This window comes from Puntigrus tetrazona, unplaced genomic scaffold, assembly GCF_018831695.1.
Source record: "Puntigrus tetrazona isolate hp1 unplaced genomic scaffold, ASM1883169v1 S000000270, whole genome shotgun sequence".
In the NCBI taxonomy this organism is placed as follows: Eukaryota; Metazoa; Chordata; class Actinopteri; order Cypriniformes; family Cyprinidae; genus Puntigrus; species Puntigrus tetrazona.
In genome coordinates, this window is record NW_025047932.1 from 97501 (window position 1) to 115210 (window position 17710).

Here is a 17710-nt window from a genome sequence, read left to right on the forward strand (position 1 = left end):
AGACTCCGCAGAAGATCTTAGCGTCTGTTTTACCTCCGCTAACCTGTGTTCTGTGTTCTGATGCTCAGGAAGATCCAGGAGGAGTCTCTGCGCACGTACCTGTTCACCTACAGCAGTGTGTACGACTCCATCAGGTGCGCGTCTCTATCTCCTAAAACATCTGCAGCTCATGACTTTCATGTATGATGAAAAGGTCAATATATCATAACTGTTTGTCTATAGGACCTTTATTTAAATAAATATATATTCGTCAACAATAGTAGGCATTATTTTTGCAGACTGCTGTATGAGCCGCTAGTAAGCTTTCAAGTGTGTGGTTGCCAGATATCAAGAGTTCAGATCCACACTACCTGAAATGTAAAAAAAAAACGATAATTATTTCTATTATAATTTTGAGCAGCAAAAGTAAATAAAAGCATCAGTTTAAGTATGCTTTCATTAACTAGACTGTAATGCCAAAATGACATTTACCCCCAGTTTCACAGACAAGAAACTGTTTTTAAGTGAAAGAAACATGCACTAATTGATATTAAAACACAGTAGGCTACATTTTAAAGTAGTTCAAAAAAGATGAACACTTTTTGGTTTTAGAATTCACTACAACTTTAAAAGTGTCTATCAAAGGCTTTTTTGTCTCCAGATGGACACCAGTAATGTTGGTCTATAGCCTAATACTAGATTAGTCTAAGTCCTGTCCGTGAAACCCAGCCTTAGTTGACTAAAACTGGACTAAACAAAAATAGAGCAAGTTTGACTAAATATGATAATAACTAAAAAGTACAGTTCATGGCAAGACTAAATTAGAAATGGCTGCTGTCATTCACTGAAGATGTGAACGTCCTTCTGAACTTGAGCCCAGTCTTTTGCAGCTCCTCATCTCTTTCTTTCTTTCGATCTCGTCTTCAGTATGGAGACTCTGTCAGAGATGTTTGAGCTGGATTTACCCACAGTGCACAGCATTATCAGCAAGATGATCATCAATGAAGAGCTGATGGTAAGAGAGAGGCGTTAGCTCGCTCAGTATGTGTGTGTCCAGCGGTTCTCATGAGTGTGTGTGTGTGTGTGTGCGCTCAGGCGTCTCTGGACCAGCCGACCCAGACGGTGGTGATGCACAGAACGGAGCCCACATCTCTTCAGAACATGGCCCTGCAGCTGGCCGAGAAACTGGGCGGCCTGGTGGAGAACAACGAGCGCGTCTTCGACCTCAAACAGGGCGTCTACGGAGGATACTTCAACAGAGGTGCTCCACAATAAACATAACTATTTTAAATAATGCTTTTTTTATAGAGCATTCCTAGTGATCTCAGTCAGCCTGCAGTCGGGTGCTTTTGATTGGCTAAAAAGCAAAAAAGAAATAAGTAAATGATTTTTGAACCATTTTAAAAACGGTATGTTTTTGCAAATAAATAGAATGTTTTCTTAATTTATTTCATAATTTAATAGTAATTATTATAAAATCATTAATACAATAACAATACTTTAAAGTTCTTTAAAACTTTTATATATTTACAGTTTAATGTGTATGTAAACCATAACAATGCAGGCAGTCTTAAGTTTTCTAAATGACTTTGCATGCTCTCAATCCTCTCTTCTCTCACACAGATCAGAAAGGTGGTTATCAGCAGAAGCAGAGCTACCAGAGAGGTGACTATCCTGAACACACACACACACACACACACACACACCACGGTTCTGGTGATTCTCGTGTGCTTGTCGGCCGGACGCTGCTGCTGTCAAATGTTTTGTTGAAGTGCTCTGTGTAAGTGCATGTGCGCCTGTGTCTCTAAACACTTCTCACTATGCAGCTCCAGACCAGAGGGGAGGTTACCAGCAGAAGCAAGGTTACCAACGAGGTGGTTATGAACATCATTCACTCACTTCTTCATCTCCTAAACTCATTTCTGCGCTGACAGCTCTCCATCTGCTCTCCAAAGGCCCTTTCACTTTCTCCTTCCTTGACAAGCTCAAAGCAGCTTCAGTCTGTTGAAATGAAGTCCGTGTCTCGCGGGTGACTCGTGAAGCTGAAGGTCTCTCTCTGTTGTGTGTCGCTGCTGTAGATCAGAAAGGAGGTTACCAGCAGAAGCAGAACTACCAGCGAGGAGGATACCGGAGCCAGAACCAGAGCTCGTACTGATCCGGCGCGCTTCATTCCAGATCCAGATCTGCAGATCACAACGGCTCCGGTTTATTCTCATCAAATCAACAGCTCCGTGGTTAGCACGTTGTTCTCTTTCAGCGTACACCGGCAGGTTCTGGAGCAGCAGTTTTGGATGATCTAGTGGGCTTGGAAGAAATTTCAAGCTGTGTGTTAGTCTGGTGAATTAATAATAAAGATTCTTCAGATGAAAAGAAAGCAGAGTTTGCGTCAATCATTTGTTTTCAGGTTAAACATTTGCTTCCCGCACACAGGTCTATGGAGAGAGTATTTTTGTGATTTGGTTTCAGTGAAATTTCAATTAATATTTATTGTGTAAACGTCTCGTTTGGTGCAGATGACCCGCGTTTGGCCTGACCTGAGGTCTTTCACTACTCTCTGAAAGTCATAAATCAATCTATAAACAAAAACAAGCAGCTTTCTGAAGCTGAATACGGCAGCAGTTGTGGAATCTGAGGGATGTTTAGTCTTCAAATAAAATGGTAAATGTCTTCTATGAAAGCATGCAATAAAAATATAATGAACTACTTATAATTGTGACTCACAAATGAAAGTTTATATCTTGAAAGGGCAGGTTTATAAACTTACTAATGACTTTTAATGAATGCATCGTTAAATTTGAACTTTCAGAAATTCTGTTTTTTTTAATCCATATTCAAAGGTAACTGAGGCTTTTATTCTTTTTATCTTTCTGACTTGTTTGATCAAACTTACATCCCGTCCTGGATTAATTAAACCACGCCACATGAAAGAGTTCTTTTATATGATGAAATGAATTATGATGAAATAACATCTCACGTCAATCACACCAACAGGTCTTGAATTATATTTCTTATCAAGTTAAATGCTGAGTGATCCAGATAGAGCTATGAGCTGAGCGGAGCCACTGGTCTGTTACAGTATTGGAAACGCTGCTTAAAAATGCTTTTTACAAAGATTAAAATGATATTGTCCATTAATAATCTGTTAATTGCCTCTCTGAGCAGCTTTGTGCTAAAATACTTTAAATTACTGTTAAGTTAGTGAGAAATATTTTTTTTGAAAGCAGGTGTTCAAACAAAACCTGTTTTCTGTGTATAATATCCCATAGACCTTCACTGAGCTCCACTGCTTGACCTATATAAACATTTACTAAAAGCCATATGATGACCCATTTAAAGACAGTGAAGCGTATACGGATCACTAACCACAAGAAGAAAATCGAACAATGAATTATTTGCCTGGAAATAAATGTGTGTAGATTATTCAGTACTTTAAGGGAATCTTATCAAAATCATATTAATATAGTGTTTAGTATAATCAGAGTCAAAGGATCGTAGTTAAAGTCAGACTTCGGGACGAGGCCTGGGATATTTTAACGTCACAAGCATCTGTTAAACCTGATCATTTCAGATGAACTCATGAATGACTTTATTCTGGTGGAAGTCGAAGGGTGTTCGGGGTTAATTTGTGGTTCTTGTTTGTTAGTATTGACTATTCAGGACAAAGTCTAGCACAGTCTTTATCCCCAACACATCCCTCCCGAGCACCAGGATCTGTCCTCTTCCCAGGAGCCAAGGTCAGCCTGACATCTGCTCCGTTCCCTTCCTTATCATTTCGGCTGCAGTTTTGGCTTCTTCTTTTTCTGCATGCAAAAAAAATGAAATATGACGTTCATGAAATTGTAACGTTAGGAATTTTGACGATATAATTTAGCTATGCTGTGACTTTAAAGTGGTTTTTAAGTGTAAAGTGTGTTTCCAATTCCAAAGTATTCCAAATCTGGTTTAATACATCTTAATCTTAATTTAAAAAGTGAACACTGATGCTCTGTCATATTTTTCAGTATCTGCCCCTTCATGTCCCAAAGTTCAAGCGGTACATCAGTCATTAACCAGCATGCCTAAACGAACCTCCCCTCTCTCGGTGCTGCTCATTTGCCCTCATCCTCTCGGTTTATTTGCTCTGGAAATATTGCACAGAATCTGTCAGTCTTGCCGTCCATAATTACAGGTGAGAGATTTTATTTTTTCTAATTTCCCAACCATTTCAGTTTTTTTCCTTTATTTTTGTCAGTGGTACGTTTTTATTTTTTGTCACAAGTGAAATTCTTGTTTTCTGTGTATATCTTCTAACAGGTGTCCCTGATGTCTGTGATCTGTGCTAAAACCAAAAACCTGCCCGTATATACTGATGTAGATGTGTGAATGAAAACACGTGAGCTGTGGTGTTTACTGAATAAGTCTGAATTGCTCAATATTGAAGCGTACTGCTGCACTGACTCACTTCTGCAGCTCTTAAGATTAGTTTTGTACCAAGATCAATAGTTCAGCGCTTTAGGTTTTATCAGAACGACCCTCATCAGGTGTCAGAGGAGATGTGTTCCCTTCTGCGTCCGCCGGCGTTCGGTCGTTTTGTATCTGTGCGACTCAAGAGCGTGGCTGCCTCTCAGTCCCTGCCGGCCAAAGGTGACCATGACCCCTCGACAGCTGACTTTCTGACCTTTGAGGATCCTCAAGCATTCAAGGTGAAGAGTTTCTGGGAGCTGATCCGAGCTCTCGGAGTCTTCAGGCTCTGCTCGTTTCCTGTGCTGGTTAATAACTGTGGAAAGGTGAGATTTTTGTGTCAACGTCTGACAAACTTTTATCTGAGAAGTATATCGTCTCTGTAGCAGTGGAAAATAATTCCATGTTTTCTAACAATATTTCCAAGAGGTAGCATGAAAAACAAAAACCGCAGAGGTCCTAATACAGATCCTTGCAGCACTCCATACTTTTTCCACTGTAAGATTAGTTGTTTCCTCATTTACAGAGACTAATGATCAGACGGGATCTAAACTCTCTTAATGCCTGTCTCTGAATATCAATGTCAGTGTAGTTTGCTAATTAACTACAATTAGTTGTGGATTCTTGATTAGAGGCTTAATATCTGCCAGATTGAAAGTCATCAAGATAAGGAGAGAATGTAATGTTAAGAAGAGGCTGTAGAGATCCATTCTGTGAATAGATCTGTGGTGATGGGATCAGGATGGGTAAGAGTACATGTGTGATATGGCTAATCGTATCTGAAGTGATCTTATAACATATACACCTGTAACAAGTTCTGTAAGTAACTAAGACAATTGTTGCAGCACTCATGCTTTTAACAATTTATTTAGATTAACAGGGAGTGCAGAATTATTAGGAAAATGAGTATTTTGACCACATCATCCTCTTTATGCATGTTGTCTTACTCCAAGCTGTATAGGCTCCAAAGCCTACTACCAATTAAGAATATTAGGTGATGTGCATCTCAGTAATGAGAAGGGGTGTGGTCTAATGACATCAACACCCTATATCAGCTGTGCATAATTATTAGGCAACTTCCTTTCCTTTGGCAAAATGGGTCAAAAGAAGGACTTGACAGGCTCTGAAAAGTCAAAAATAGTGAGATATCTTGCAGAGGGATGCAGCACTCTTAAAATTGCCAAGTTTCTGAAGCGTGCTCATCGAACAATCAAGCGTTTCATTCAAAATAGTCAACAGGGTCGCAAGAAGCGTGTGGAAAAACCAAGGCTCAAAATAACTGCCTGTGAACTGAGAAAAGTCAAGCGTGCAGCTGCCAAGATGCCACTTGCCACCAGTTTTGCCATATTTCAGAGCTGCAACATCACTGGAGTGCCCAAAAGACTGGGCCAAGAAACTGGGCCAAGAAATATCTCAAGACTGATTTTTCTAAGGTTTTATGGACTGATGAAATGAGTGAGTCTTGATGGGCCCGTGGCTGGATCGGTGAAGGGCAGAGAGCTCCAGTCCGACTCAGACGCCAGCAAGGTGGAGGTGGAGTACTGGTTTGGGCTGGTATCATCAAAGATGAGCTTGTGGGGCCTTTTCTGGTTGAGGATGGAGTCAAGCTCGACTCCCGGTCCTACTGCCAGTTTCTGGAAGACACCTTCAAGCAGTGGTACAGGAAGAAGTCTGCATCCTTCAAGAAAAACATGATTTTCATGCAGGACAGTGCTCCATCACAGCGTCCAAGTACTCCACAGCATGGCTGGCAAGAAAGGGTCTAAAAGAAGGAAAACTAATGACTTGGCCTCCTTGTTCACCTGATCTGAACCCCATAGAGAACCTGTGGTCCATCATGAAATGTGAGATTTACAAGGAGGGAGAACAGTACACCTCTCTGAACAGTGTCTGGGAGGCTGTGGTTGCTGCTGCACGCAACGTTGATGAACGGATCAAAACACTCACAGAATCCATGGATGGCAGGCTTTTGAGTGTCCTTGCAAAGAAAGGTGGCTATATTGGTCACTGATTTGTTTTGGTTTTATTTTTGATTGTCAGAAATGTATATTTGTTAATGTTGAGATGTTATATTGGTTTCACTGGTGAAAATAAATAATTGAAATGGGTATATATTTGTTTTAAGTTGCCTAACACTTATGCACAGTAATAGCCACCTGCACACACAGATATCCTCCTAAAATAGCTAAAACTAAAAACTACTTCCAAAAATATTCCACTTTGATATTGAGTTTTCTAGGTTCATTTAGAACATGTTTGAACATATTGTTTAACAATAAAATTAATCCTCAAAAATACTACTTGCCTAATAATTCTGCACTCCCTGTATTTTAGGCTAGAATTCAGTAGCTGTGTGCATTAAACTTTTTTGCATTTACAGAAACTTTGGCGCAGGAGATCTGATCTGTATCTGGTTTAATCACAGATTTTGAACACATTTATTCATACTATTTGGGGAACAGACACTGATCTCGTGGTGTAGTTTAAGGGTTTAAAACGTTTTATGTATTACAGTCACATGGTGTGCAGCATCCTGAAGATCTGACAGGAGCTGCCTTGATAACATGTAATGTGTCTCATTATCTGGTGTCTAACGAAGCTGATGACCGTTACGAGGAAGGTTCTGGGTCAGCGATGTTTCTGCATGGTCGTGCGTCCGTCTGTGTACGCTCAGTTTGTGGCCGGAGAAACAGAAGCTGAGATCACAGACTCCATGAAGAAGATGAGCTCTCTGGGGCTCCACCCCATGCTGGCCGTCCCCATCGAAGAGGACCTGGGAGAGAGCACCGGGTAATTCTTGTCCTGATAACGGGAATGATTTGTAAACATGTAAAACACACTGTGTAATTGATTTTAGGACAAATATATATATGCTTGGAGATACAGTAGCACCACAGGATTTCACTGCGATTCTTTTTTTTATTTTGACATGTATCTGAGTAAAATGACATGTGAATAAGAAAAACTATTTTAATTGATGTGATTTGATTTGTTTGGCAATTGCTTGGGTTACTTATACACTAAGCATACATACGGCTTTATTGAGCTCAGAAGCAGAGCTGCACCACAAGGCCTACTGAGCCCAGACATGCAGCTGCACCGTGGGACCCAGTGAGCCTGGACATGCAGCTCCATATTGTCAATTTCTTGTTCAATAGTTTTTTTTGCCCTTGAATTTGCATTAATTTTACAACCCATTGTGTAATTATTTTCTAGGAATGCTGAATTTGTATCAGTGCTGTTTCTTTCTTTTTCTAAAACCTGCATGGAACTTTATTTTGCTTCTATTTGCACCTATAGGTTGTAAAATGTATTTTATTGTCAAGTCCTGATTGTGACTTTGACCACCGCAGGGAACGTCGATATGAAGACAACCTGGCATCCATGCTGGAGTGTGTGCACATGTCTCACAGCAAAGGCTGGAGTAAAAATCCCATGATGCAGCTGAAGATCACCGCTCTCGTCAGCCCTGAGCTGTGTGTGAGTGTTTCAGTCGTCCTTTTCTCTGTGTAACATGCAGCGGTGTCACTAATTAGTTCCTGTTCAGGCGAAGCTGACCTCTCTGCTGAAGACGGAGCAGTATGATCTGAACATGCTTGTGAGAGCCATGGAGGGAGAGGTACAGATATGATCTGATATTATAATAATCAGCTCTTATTTATCATGTAATGCTTTAGATGTTGTTCTTTGTAACTCGTAGGAAGTCATGTTTTCTGGTCTGAGCGAGAGCGAAAACACACACTTACTGCTGGGCCTCCAGAGACTCCACAGAATAGGAGAGGTACTAAACCTTAAACCCGAGTGAAGTGAAGGAGCGTTCTGCTGACGCTGTGTGTCCGCAGGCGAGTGTTGATAAAGTGAGGGTTCTGGTGGATGCGGAGTACACTTACATGAACCCTGCCCTGTCTCTCATCACCGCCGCCATGATGAAGAAGTTCAACCGTCACAGCGCCTGGATCTGGAACACATATCAGTGCTACCTGAAGGTCACCGCCACGCTTCACACGCTCGACAAACAAAAACTTAAAGAGTAGTAATTAAAAATAAAACCCAGCTACGTATAACGAGCTCATTATATATCCCTAATGGTGTTGTAGATCCACTTCGTCTGTTTCTTCACCAGGAATCCAGGAATCTGTTGCTTGATGCTGTTCAGACGTCCGTGGATCAGAGTTTCTGTCTCGGGGTTAAACTCGTCAGAGGAGCTTACATGGACAAAGAGAGAAAACTAGCTGAAAAAGAAGGGCGAACGGATCCAATCCATGAATCATGGGAGAGAACTAATGACAGGTGTCTTATTTGATTTCACTTTTTATTAAGTAAAAGGACTTTTAGTAAAAGTGTACAAACATTTACTTTTAGCTTGTGGTTAACTTTTGGTTCTCAAACTCTAGCTTTATTTTAGCTTTACTTTATTTGAAGTGCTGTTTTTACCTGGGTTTTTCTCTTGTGTGCAGTTATAACGGATGTCTAGAACTCATGCTGAGGCTCATTTCAGAGAAACCCGAGCGTTTCATGATGATTGTGGCCACTCACAATGAAGAGTCGGTCCGGCGGGCCGCGACACGGTACTCCTGCGTTACTGACCATCCTCTGTGAGTGTGTGGAGCTGGCTGATGTTCACTGGTGTGTGTGTGTGTGTGTGTGTGTGTGTGTTTCAGCATGCAGGAGCTGGGGCTTCACAGAGACGCAGGGGCTGTGTGTTTCGGTCAGCTGCTGGGCATGTGTGACCACGTCTCTCTCACTCTCGGTAAGAAGAGTTTGTGTTGTGTTGATGTTCTCGGCTCTCTGGTTCTGACCTGGTCCTCTTCTCCTGCAGCGCAGCAGGGTTTCTCGGTGTATAAGTCGGTGCCGTACGGCTCGGTGGAGGACACGCTGCCGTATCTGGTGCGCAGGGCTCAGGAGAACCGTACCGTGCTTCAGGGCATACGCAAGGAGCGAGATCTGCTCCGACTGGAGCTCCGCCGAAGACTCCGAGAGAAGATCACAGGCCCCAGATAGAGACATCAGCCTTTGAAAGTGGATGTGGATGGTAATGATGATAAAACACTGTTTAGAATAATTCAGATTTTTACATTTATTTTAAAGTCTCTTCTGCTCACCAAGTCTGCATTTAATAGATTAAAAACATTAACTCAGTATATCGTGAAACATCATTACCATCTAAAACAGCTGTTTTCTGTGTGAATATCTCATTTACTTTTCTGTAATTCATAAATTGAAATAAACTCTAATTAATTTTTTTATTTTAAGCATCATTACTCCAGTCTTCAGAAATCATTATAGAGCACTCTTAACGTTGTCAGTCAAACAAAATCAAACAACATATATTAAAATATTTCAAACAACCTCTCTAACACGTTGTGTTTATTTGTCTCTCAGCACCTGTTTGCCTGACCTTATTTTAAACCCTCTCTTTGTCCAACACCAAATGGAAAAGGAGGAAAGAGAAACGAGTGGAAGTGGCAAAATGAGGGAGGGCTTTAAGGTCATTATCACCTGGACTTTAATGGCCTTCCTTCGGTTTCTAACACTCTCACACACACACACACACACACACACACACTCACACACACACTCATGCAGCGCTGGAATAGACCCTGTAAGTATAGTGACACAGTGATGATGATGATGGTTTAAAATACTGTGTGAATGTGACTGATTTAATTTCTCTTTCTGACATACTATATATGCGTATATATAATACTTTCCATATGGAGTGGATTCAGGTAAACACTTAACTTTTTGTCATTGATATGACTGGTAAGATTTGCTCAGTTATCATTAACTAATAATAATAATAATAATAATATTAATAATAATAATGAAGATGATTCATTACATTTATATAAGCACTTTTCTGCTTTTTCTAAGCGCTCTTCATCTCCTCGTTCATCATCACTGTGCAGCATCCACCTGGATAAAATTTCTCTAATTTCTCAATCTTTATTACCCAAGTCAATATAGTAGTAGTGTGGTATAGTAACTTGATTAATTATAGGATTCCCGTGAGAATTAAATATCTGGAAAATTCTGTAGTTAAGAATTATATTGTGATTTTTTTTTTTCACCTTTAAAAATATTTGTATTGGATATACACTTTATATACTCTTTTTTTTATTAAAATCTAATGCTACTTTATTTTAAGTGCTGTTTTTCTTGTGTATAATTTCACCATCTTTATTACCCATCATGAATGTTTACGTGCATACTGTATTTTTTTCAGTGAGTTCTTCACAGTTTAAAGAATAGAGCATCAGGAGAAGCTAACTAAACTGTTTGCCTTGTACAACAACTGACTAAATTCAGTTTACCGATGTTTGACATTTCATAACAGGAATAAAAAGCACTAGTGTGTTGTAAAGTATTAATGTTACAGAATATAGAAAATCTTTATAGTGAGAATTACAAAAAAGGTCTAATGAAGTAATGGATTTATTATGTATACACACACTCACACACACATTTATAAAGAATAATAATATAAATAATCACAATTAAATTCATTCAGACTTTATTTTGTCATTTAAGCATACAAATAGAAATAAGGAAAATATACATCATTATTAAGCTATTACATCAAGCATTAGTCAAACATAACTTCAAAATATCTCATGAACAACAGATATGTTGTTTTTCTGCCTAAACACTAAGAAGTATTACATTTTAAACTACAGTGTTTAGTTTTTTCTCTCCAATGCAGTCATAAAATGTGCAGTGCTTCCATGATCTTCAGAGCAAGTTGTCTTTCTGCTTATTCTCAGAATACCGCTCTTGCTCCAAGGTCAAAGTAAGACCCCTGAGCATGCTGTGGCTGTCTGTAAATATGTCTTAAGGGTAAATGCAGGGAGGACCGAGGATCCTGGCAAAGACGGAGTGAGTAGGAAGGAAAATGGTTATAAAGAGACGGAGGAGCAGAGGAGTCGAGGGAGGGAAGCAAAGAAGGGTGCAGAACCACATCTGGCAGATAGGAGGCAGAATTGAGCTGTGAGAAGCTGCCTATCTCAGAGGGAGCTACGGCAGGGTAAGCGTTTGCAGAGGAAGTGCACTGCGGATGGGTCGAGGCTGGATTAAACTGAGACAGTAACTGAGAGCTTTGGATTGGGGGAAAGGACTGGGAGGGAATTGGAGCAGGGTTTGCCGTCTGGGCTGGGATGTGAGGGAAGGAGGGATTAGGGAATGACTGGGGAAAGGCAGACTGAATCTGGGTTGTGTTTGGGATGGCAGGGACACCGTGGATGGAGTTAGATGAGGGCAGTGCCAGGCTCTGAAGCGGATGTGGGTAAGAAGAGTGAGCAGGGTTTGGGAGAGGAGCAGGAGCATTGTGTTTGGGAGCAGGGAATGAAGGGACAGCGTATGCTGCGGTTGTGTGCAGGGCGTTTGAAAATGATTGCATGGGGCCTTGATGGCTAACATTGGTGGAAGGGAAGGGGAAAGATCCAGCTGTTGGATAAACTGGGTTTGGAACTGTTGGGATGGATGAGGATTGGGAAACTGAAAAAGAACCGGTCGCAGGAGTTTGAGCAGGTCCAGTGGTGCTCAAGCTGAGGCTAGGGTTCTGCTGAACATGGGGGAAGGAGAAGAGCGTCAGGTTTGGGGTCGAAGCTGTCATTATAGGGTTAGGAGTGGACTGTCCTGCCGGAGGGAAGGGGAATGCAGTCGGAGTCGTGTTTGGGTCGGAAGGAGTGGGAATTGGGTTGCACTGCTGCACTGCGGGAAGGATAGACTCTGACACGGAGGGGATGATGGATCTGGGTCGTTTGAGGACTGCACCGGAGGAAAGGGAAAGGCTGTTTGGGCTGGGTTTTGGACTGCAGGAGTCGTTGCGTTGGACGAGCCTAATCCTCCGTCATCCAGTTGATTTCTGACAGGATCAATTGTTAACCCAGAACCTGGACAAGAAGAGGGGGGGATGGATTGGAAAGGTGGATTTGTGGGTGTATGAGGGCTTAGGTTGTCCTGGGATTGGTCTGTGGGAAGAAGAGTGTGGTAGGATGTGATAGGAGGGTATGAAGAGCCTGGAGGAGAGGTTGTAGAGGAGGGCATGGATGTAGAGGGGTTCAAACCAGGATAGTCCGATGCACGCATAGAGGAGTACGTGGGTGAGGGAATGGTCGAGGACGGTGGAAGCTCCAGCTCAGAGCTCTGTGTGGAGGACACCACGGAATAGATGGAAGATGACTGAGGCAAAGAGGAGCTGAGCTGAGGAGCAGGAAAAGCTGAGGAGTATCCGGAGAGGCCCATCATTTGTCCAGACCTGTAACAAAACATAAGGCTATTTTTAATAAACGCGTCTGTTAAGCGCTGATAGTGTAGCTGTGAGGTGACAGCACTCACCCATCCATCAGTGTGTTGTTTACGTTGTCTTCAGAGGCTGTCTGCTGTTGACTCTCAATCGAGGAGGGAATCTCAGAGTTCAAGAACGCCTGTCCAAGCACGAGGGGTTGCTCAGAGACGCTCTGATCTGAGAGAGATTGGACTTCTGTGTGGAAACCCGAGTCTGTCATTGGGAGGGTGGTGTTTATGATGGAGAGGGCGGAGCTTGGGATTTCCACCGACTGTGTGAGGAGCTCCGTGGAATCACATGGGTCACATGACTCTGAGAGACAAGGTACAAAGAGTTTTATAAGCAGAACAGTAAAATTTGGGAAACCTTGCACGTTTTTACCAAAGCATTCTGTTTTCAAAGAGAACATTAAGATAGTAAATATCCTCACCAATATCCAAAGATTCTTCTTGACTAGATGTAATTTTTCTCTTTAGTCTGGCCTCCCTTTGTCTGAAGAAAAAAATATATTGTGCTATAGTCCAGGCGTCTAAAACATTTTTGTGTTTAAATACCATATTATTTGGATAATTCATAGGTAATACTGGTGTTTAACTTACTTTTTGCAGTTCATGCCATTCTCTCTGAAACCCTTTGCAAAAGGGTTTGAGTTTATTTTCAGTTCAGTGATCTAAAAAACAATAAATTAAAAGCACTAAGCAAGATTTTTTTCAGAAAACAATCACTTTATTTTTACCTATGACAAAAATATTTAGCTTTTTTCACTGTTAAGGATCTTTATTATACTTGTATGTATTAATTTCACCTTGTTGTTCTGGTAGGCAGTGACGGTAATGAACTGTGTTTCAGGGAAGCTGAAGGAGTGCTGGGCTCTGCCCCACATCAGTACGTCTCGGGCCTCGATCACGTGAACCCGCGGCTGGTATCGATGCAGAGAGTGAAGAATGACCTTCAGGAGAAAAAGAGATGCTAATCACCCTTAGAGTTCCTGAGCAATCATCTTACAAAACCTCAGTTACAGTCATTATCTTTAAAATTATAAACATTTTTAAGAGCTTAACAGCTCCAAAGTGTCTCTGGAGCACAAAAGCAGTCATCAGCAGCACAAATATATTTGTAGTAATAAACAACAATACACTCTATGGGTCAAAATTATACAGAAAATCAAGTTAAAATCATGTTCAATTAAGATATTTTGTAAGTTTGTAATTTGAATATAAATTATCTGGACATTAAAGAGAAAAGTCATCATTTGATTGAACCTGGTTAGAAAGCAAACGTGGTTAGATATCATGGTTTTGATACTGTAGCTATCCATTCAATGACATCCATTCTTACATACTTTTTGCTATTGAAAAATATTACAGATATTTGCACTATTTGAAAATATATTATGAAAGTGTCTAAAGTACTGTATTGTCTGGTTCATTATCCTTAACACTATTGCCATTTGACACTGTTACACAGTGTTAGTGTACTTTGTGACTTTTGAATACAGATACTGAAAGGTGCATTGTTACTCACATATCCTTGTGCATCCAGAGTGTTATTGGTGAGTTTGGCTCGGTGGAAGGATATGGTGCGGTTCTGCCAGTGTTCTCCGGTGGCGGGTGAGTCCGGGTGGATGAAGACACGGTCCGGCAGACGAGCCTCTGCTCCACCGACCACCTGCCAGCTGCTGTCCTGAAACCGATAGCGAGAGGAATCCACAGGAACGATGTCTAAGAGAAGAATGTAGCGCAGAGACGGGTTGAGCCCTGATAGCTTGACACGAAGCTGAGGAAACATTCTCCTGAGGACCAGACAAGAGAGAGATGAGTTAAAGCAATGAAATGTGACCCCGGACAGGTTCAGTTATGTGAATTTACTTGAAAGCTGAATAAATCATCTTTTCATTTATCCGTACTTTATTAGGATAGGACGATATCTGGCTGTGATTACTTTCTGAACTATTTGAAAATCTGGAATCTGAGTGTGTAAAAACATAAAATCGAATATCACCTATGAAATTGTCCAAATGAAGTTTTTAGAAATGCAAATTACTAAGTTTTGATATATTTACAGTAGGACATATTAAAAATATATCTTAATGGAATTTTTGACCTATGTGTTGTTGACTATTGCTCCGAATATACACTATATTGCCAAAAGTATTGGTACCCCCTTCTAATCAACAGCTTTGACTACTTCAGTAATTTTCATGGGTAAAATGTAAATAAGTATATAATGATATTCTAGGGAATTATGTACTTTACTTTTATAGCAAGAATTTGGACAGGAGCCCTATCTATTTCAGCATGACAATGACTCTGTGTGTAAGTCAAAGAAATAATTAATTGTGCCAGTGTGGAAGAACTTGACTGGTCAGCAGAAACTTCTGCTGTGACTTTAAGAGACAAAAACTCATCACTAAACACCAGTGACTTAAACACAGAGGTACAGTTATTTTAGGTGCTTCCAAAACTGTTGCATCAGAGATGGAAATGAATAATTTTTTTCAGTGCATAAATTATGTGTACAGTTTTGTTGCCACAGTTTTAGAAAGTTGTTCTGTTATAAATAAGGGGTGCCAATACTTTGTCCATATAGCATATGCACAAAGAGATATAGTACATATACAGAGAGGCATTGTCATGTTAGAATAGAAATATGCTATAACACACAATTCTCTAGAATATCATTATATTCTCAAACATTAAGATTTGTACGCATGGAATTTCTGAAGTAGTCAAACATGTTCACTAGATTTTGTCCATATAGTGTACTTGTACTACGTATAACTAGTTTTGTGCTCCAGGGTCACTAATGTCTTCAGAATAGCTTGTCCTGATGCTCAGACATGCTCACCTGCCCTTCTTAGTGACGATCATCTCGGTGCCCACCGTGCTGAACTGTTTCCACAGGTCTGCGTTCTCCAGCTCCATTCTGACACGGTTCTGAGGTGTTCCAGCTGTCTCTGAGGCCGGCGGCAGTCGAGGAGCGAGAACATGAGCTGGGCCTTCATCTGCCAGAGATCCACCACATCTACATATTAGCATCACAGCTTTTGGAAATAACGCTTCATTACTGGCATTGATGCTTCCAGGGAGAACCTTTAACATCCAGGCAATCTTTACTGTTATTTTTAGAGGTTATTTAGATTATTAACATTACTAATTATTAACATTATTAATGTTTTTTGTGGTTCTAGAACTGTTTACTAAAAGGTTGTTTGGGGAATTCATTTGAGACCTTTATCAAAGGCTTGATGAGCATTATATCAAGTCTGTTCATTTCTATACCAGATATTGGAGACTTTGTTCTTCTTAGCACTCATTAAATGAATTTAAATGAATTTTTGGTTCCTTGAAGGTTTAACATTTGTGGAGTCTTTGCATTTTTTTACAATAAGAAAAAAGTTTATTTTTAGAACGGTTCACTACAACATTCTTTACACTAAAACCATTAATACATTTTATTTTAAACTAGTTGCTTGAGCATTTTGTTCATTTTCATATAGTTTAACTTGATATAATAAAATAATGAAATCTAAAACTACAGTAAAAATGGTGAAAAACTATATACAAATTAGTAACACAACAATTGAACAGAAAAAAATTGTGAAAATATACTGTAATAACATCACTTTAGGAAACATTTGAAGCGTTATTTTTAAGAGTGATTCTAACCTAACTTCATGCTGATTTTCTCTTCTGTGACTCTCTGGCTGATCTGAAGGCTCTTACCTCTGTAGAAGCAGTCGCTCCGTCTCTGAGGGCCCAGGGCCAAACTAGGGTACATTTCCACACCCAGCATGTTTCTAGTAGTTTCTCTCTTGGCTTTGGCTTTATCAGTTTTAACTCAACACCTCATAATGGAGAAATCTTCCTCTGTCTTCTTTGCTGCTTCTGATGACTGTTCTCTTCGGTGTCTTCTTTTCTAATGTGTCTGCGTCTGTCTCCTTGAGCACTATATAGGTGAGCACACCTTCACACTTCAACCAAATGGTGAGGTCTTCACACGTCTTCTTCTGTTTCTTCAGCCTCCATCTTTTAGGCCCAGCACTCAGTGGTTAAATAAACACTGTTTCACATCACTTAGCACATCAAACCTAAAACATCAGCGCATGCCTGCTTCAGCATCGACTGTCCTTTCAAACGGCTAAAGTGTTTTTAGTGTTCTTCAGACTGATCTGTATTCGCTAGTGTCTGATTATCTCAATAATCGCAAGCATCTCCTCAAATGTGAAGATTTTATCCAGAACTACAACATAAACAATACATAAACATGTCAAATACGTAAATATATCAAACCTTCATTTTTGATGAATAATGTGCATTGCTAAGAACTTTATTTGGACAACTTTAAAGGTGATTTTCTCAATATTTAGATTTTTTTCAAATAGTTGTATCTCAGACAAAATTGTCCTATCCTAACAAACCAGACGTCAGTGTAGAGATGGTTTATTCAATCATATGATGTATAAATGTAAAACAGCTCTTGCTGCTTTTGTGGTCCAGGGTTTTGTTTCTCACGGGTCTCGATGATGACTGAACTCATGTTTCTCCCGCAGCGAGAGAGAAGAGGAAGCTCAAACTGAAAATGAAAGAGCGTCTGCATCGCTGGCCGGTCTGGGCTCAGAGCTGAGGAATATATTGTTAGGTGAGCCGGAGTGATGAGAGGTGTCCGAGCTCAGCCGGTGGTCAGCGAGGTGTTTAACACAGTTTGGTCACTGCTGCAGTTTGTTCTGAAAGATAAACACCATCCAGATGTCTTCTGACAAATTAACAAATGCTTCAGAAAGCGCTTTTATAAAACACTGCATGCATTTGCAGCTCAAACCCTTCAACAAAAACCCAGGATTTTCCATCAGCTCTTAGATTATTGTAGAAAGTAAGCTTGTTTTGTTCATCACTATCTTCACAAATGAACGTGGCTTTAGACTAAATCCCCACCGCTGTCCTTCAGAAACTCTTCAGTGTGTCTTCAGAGCGGTTTATGAAAGAAGAGGTCACCTGTTTGACG

General features: G+C 40.4%; 3 protein-coding genes across 7 annotated transcripts in view; 2 read left to right on the forward strand and 1 right to left on the reverse strand.

The window, feature by feature from the left end:
• The window catches only part of eif3c (eukaryotic translation initiation factor 3, subunit C), a 12153-nt gene extending 9800 nt beyond the window's left edge, over window positions 1-2353 (forward strand). The window contains exons 18-23 of one of the 2 annotated variants that reach the window (XM_043230977.1): window positions 69-134; window positions 907-994; window positions 1075-1240; window positions 1603-1644; window positions 1806-1853; window positions 2058-2353. In XM_043230977.1, the coding sequence (XP_043086912.1) occupies window positions 69-134; window positions 907-994; window positions 1075-1240; window positions 1603-1644; window positions 1806-1853; window positions 2058-2134 (487 nt within the window). In that variant the 3' untranslated portion in view covers window positions 2135-2353. The remainder of the gene's footprint in view (window positions 1-68; window positions 135-906; window positions 995-1074; window positions 1241-1602; window positions 1645-1805; window positions 1854-2057) is intronic. The other variant, XM_043230978.1, reaches the window with a different exon arrangement.
• Window positions 2354-4006: 1653 nt separating this feature from the next.
• On the forward strand, window positions 4007-10479 carry prodh2 (proline dehydrogenase 2). 4 transcript variants are annotated; one of them, XR_006248621.1, is made up of 13 exons: window positions 4007-4147; window positions 4273-4745; window positions 7019-7209; window positions 7773-7899; window positions 7967-8038; window positions 8120-8200; window positions 8262-8405; window positions 8543-8709; window positions 8877-8987; window positions 9081-9169; window positions 9239-9451; window positions 9673-9720; window positions 9802-10479. XR_006248621.1 is itself a non-coding variant. In XM_043230936.1 (12 exons), the coding sequence occupies exons 2-11, from the start codon at window positions 4512-4514 to the stop codon at window positions 9418-9420; spliced, it is 1398 nt and encodes a 465-aa protein (XP_043086871.1). In that variant the 5' UTR covers window positions 4007-4147; window positions 4273-4511; the 3' UTR covers window positions 9421-9451; window positions 9802-10478. The 4 variants fall into 4 exon arrangements, 3 of the variants coding, with proteins under 3 accessions (XP_043086871.1, XP_043086870.1, XP_043086872.1); XM_043230936.1 differs by lacking the exon at window positions 9673-9720 and having other exon boundaries at window positions 9802-10478; XM_043230935.1 differs by lacking the exon at window positions 9802-10479 and having other exon boundaries at window positions 9239-9776.
• Window positions 10480-11021: 542 nt separating this feature from the next.
• On the reverse strand, window positions 11022-16719 carry tbx6 (T-box transcription factor 6). The gene is given in 9 exon segments (XM_043230934.1): window positions 11022-12141; window positions 12144-12676; window positions 12757-13018; window positions 13137-13198; window positions 13306-13376; window positions 13512-13655; window positions 14231-14498; window positions 15554-15710; window positions 16414-16719. Coding segments are annotated over 9 exon segments (2547 nt in total). The 5' UTR covers window positions 16502-16719; the 3' UTR covers window positions 11022-11179.
• Window positions 16720-17710: the final 991 nt, after the last annotated feature.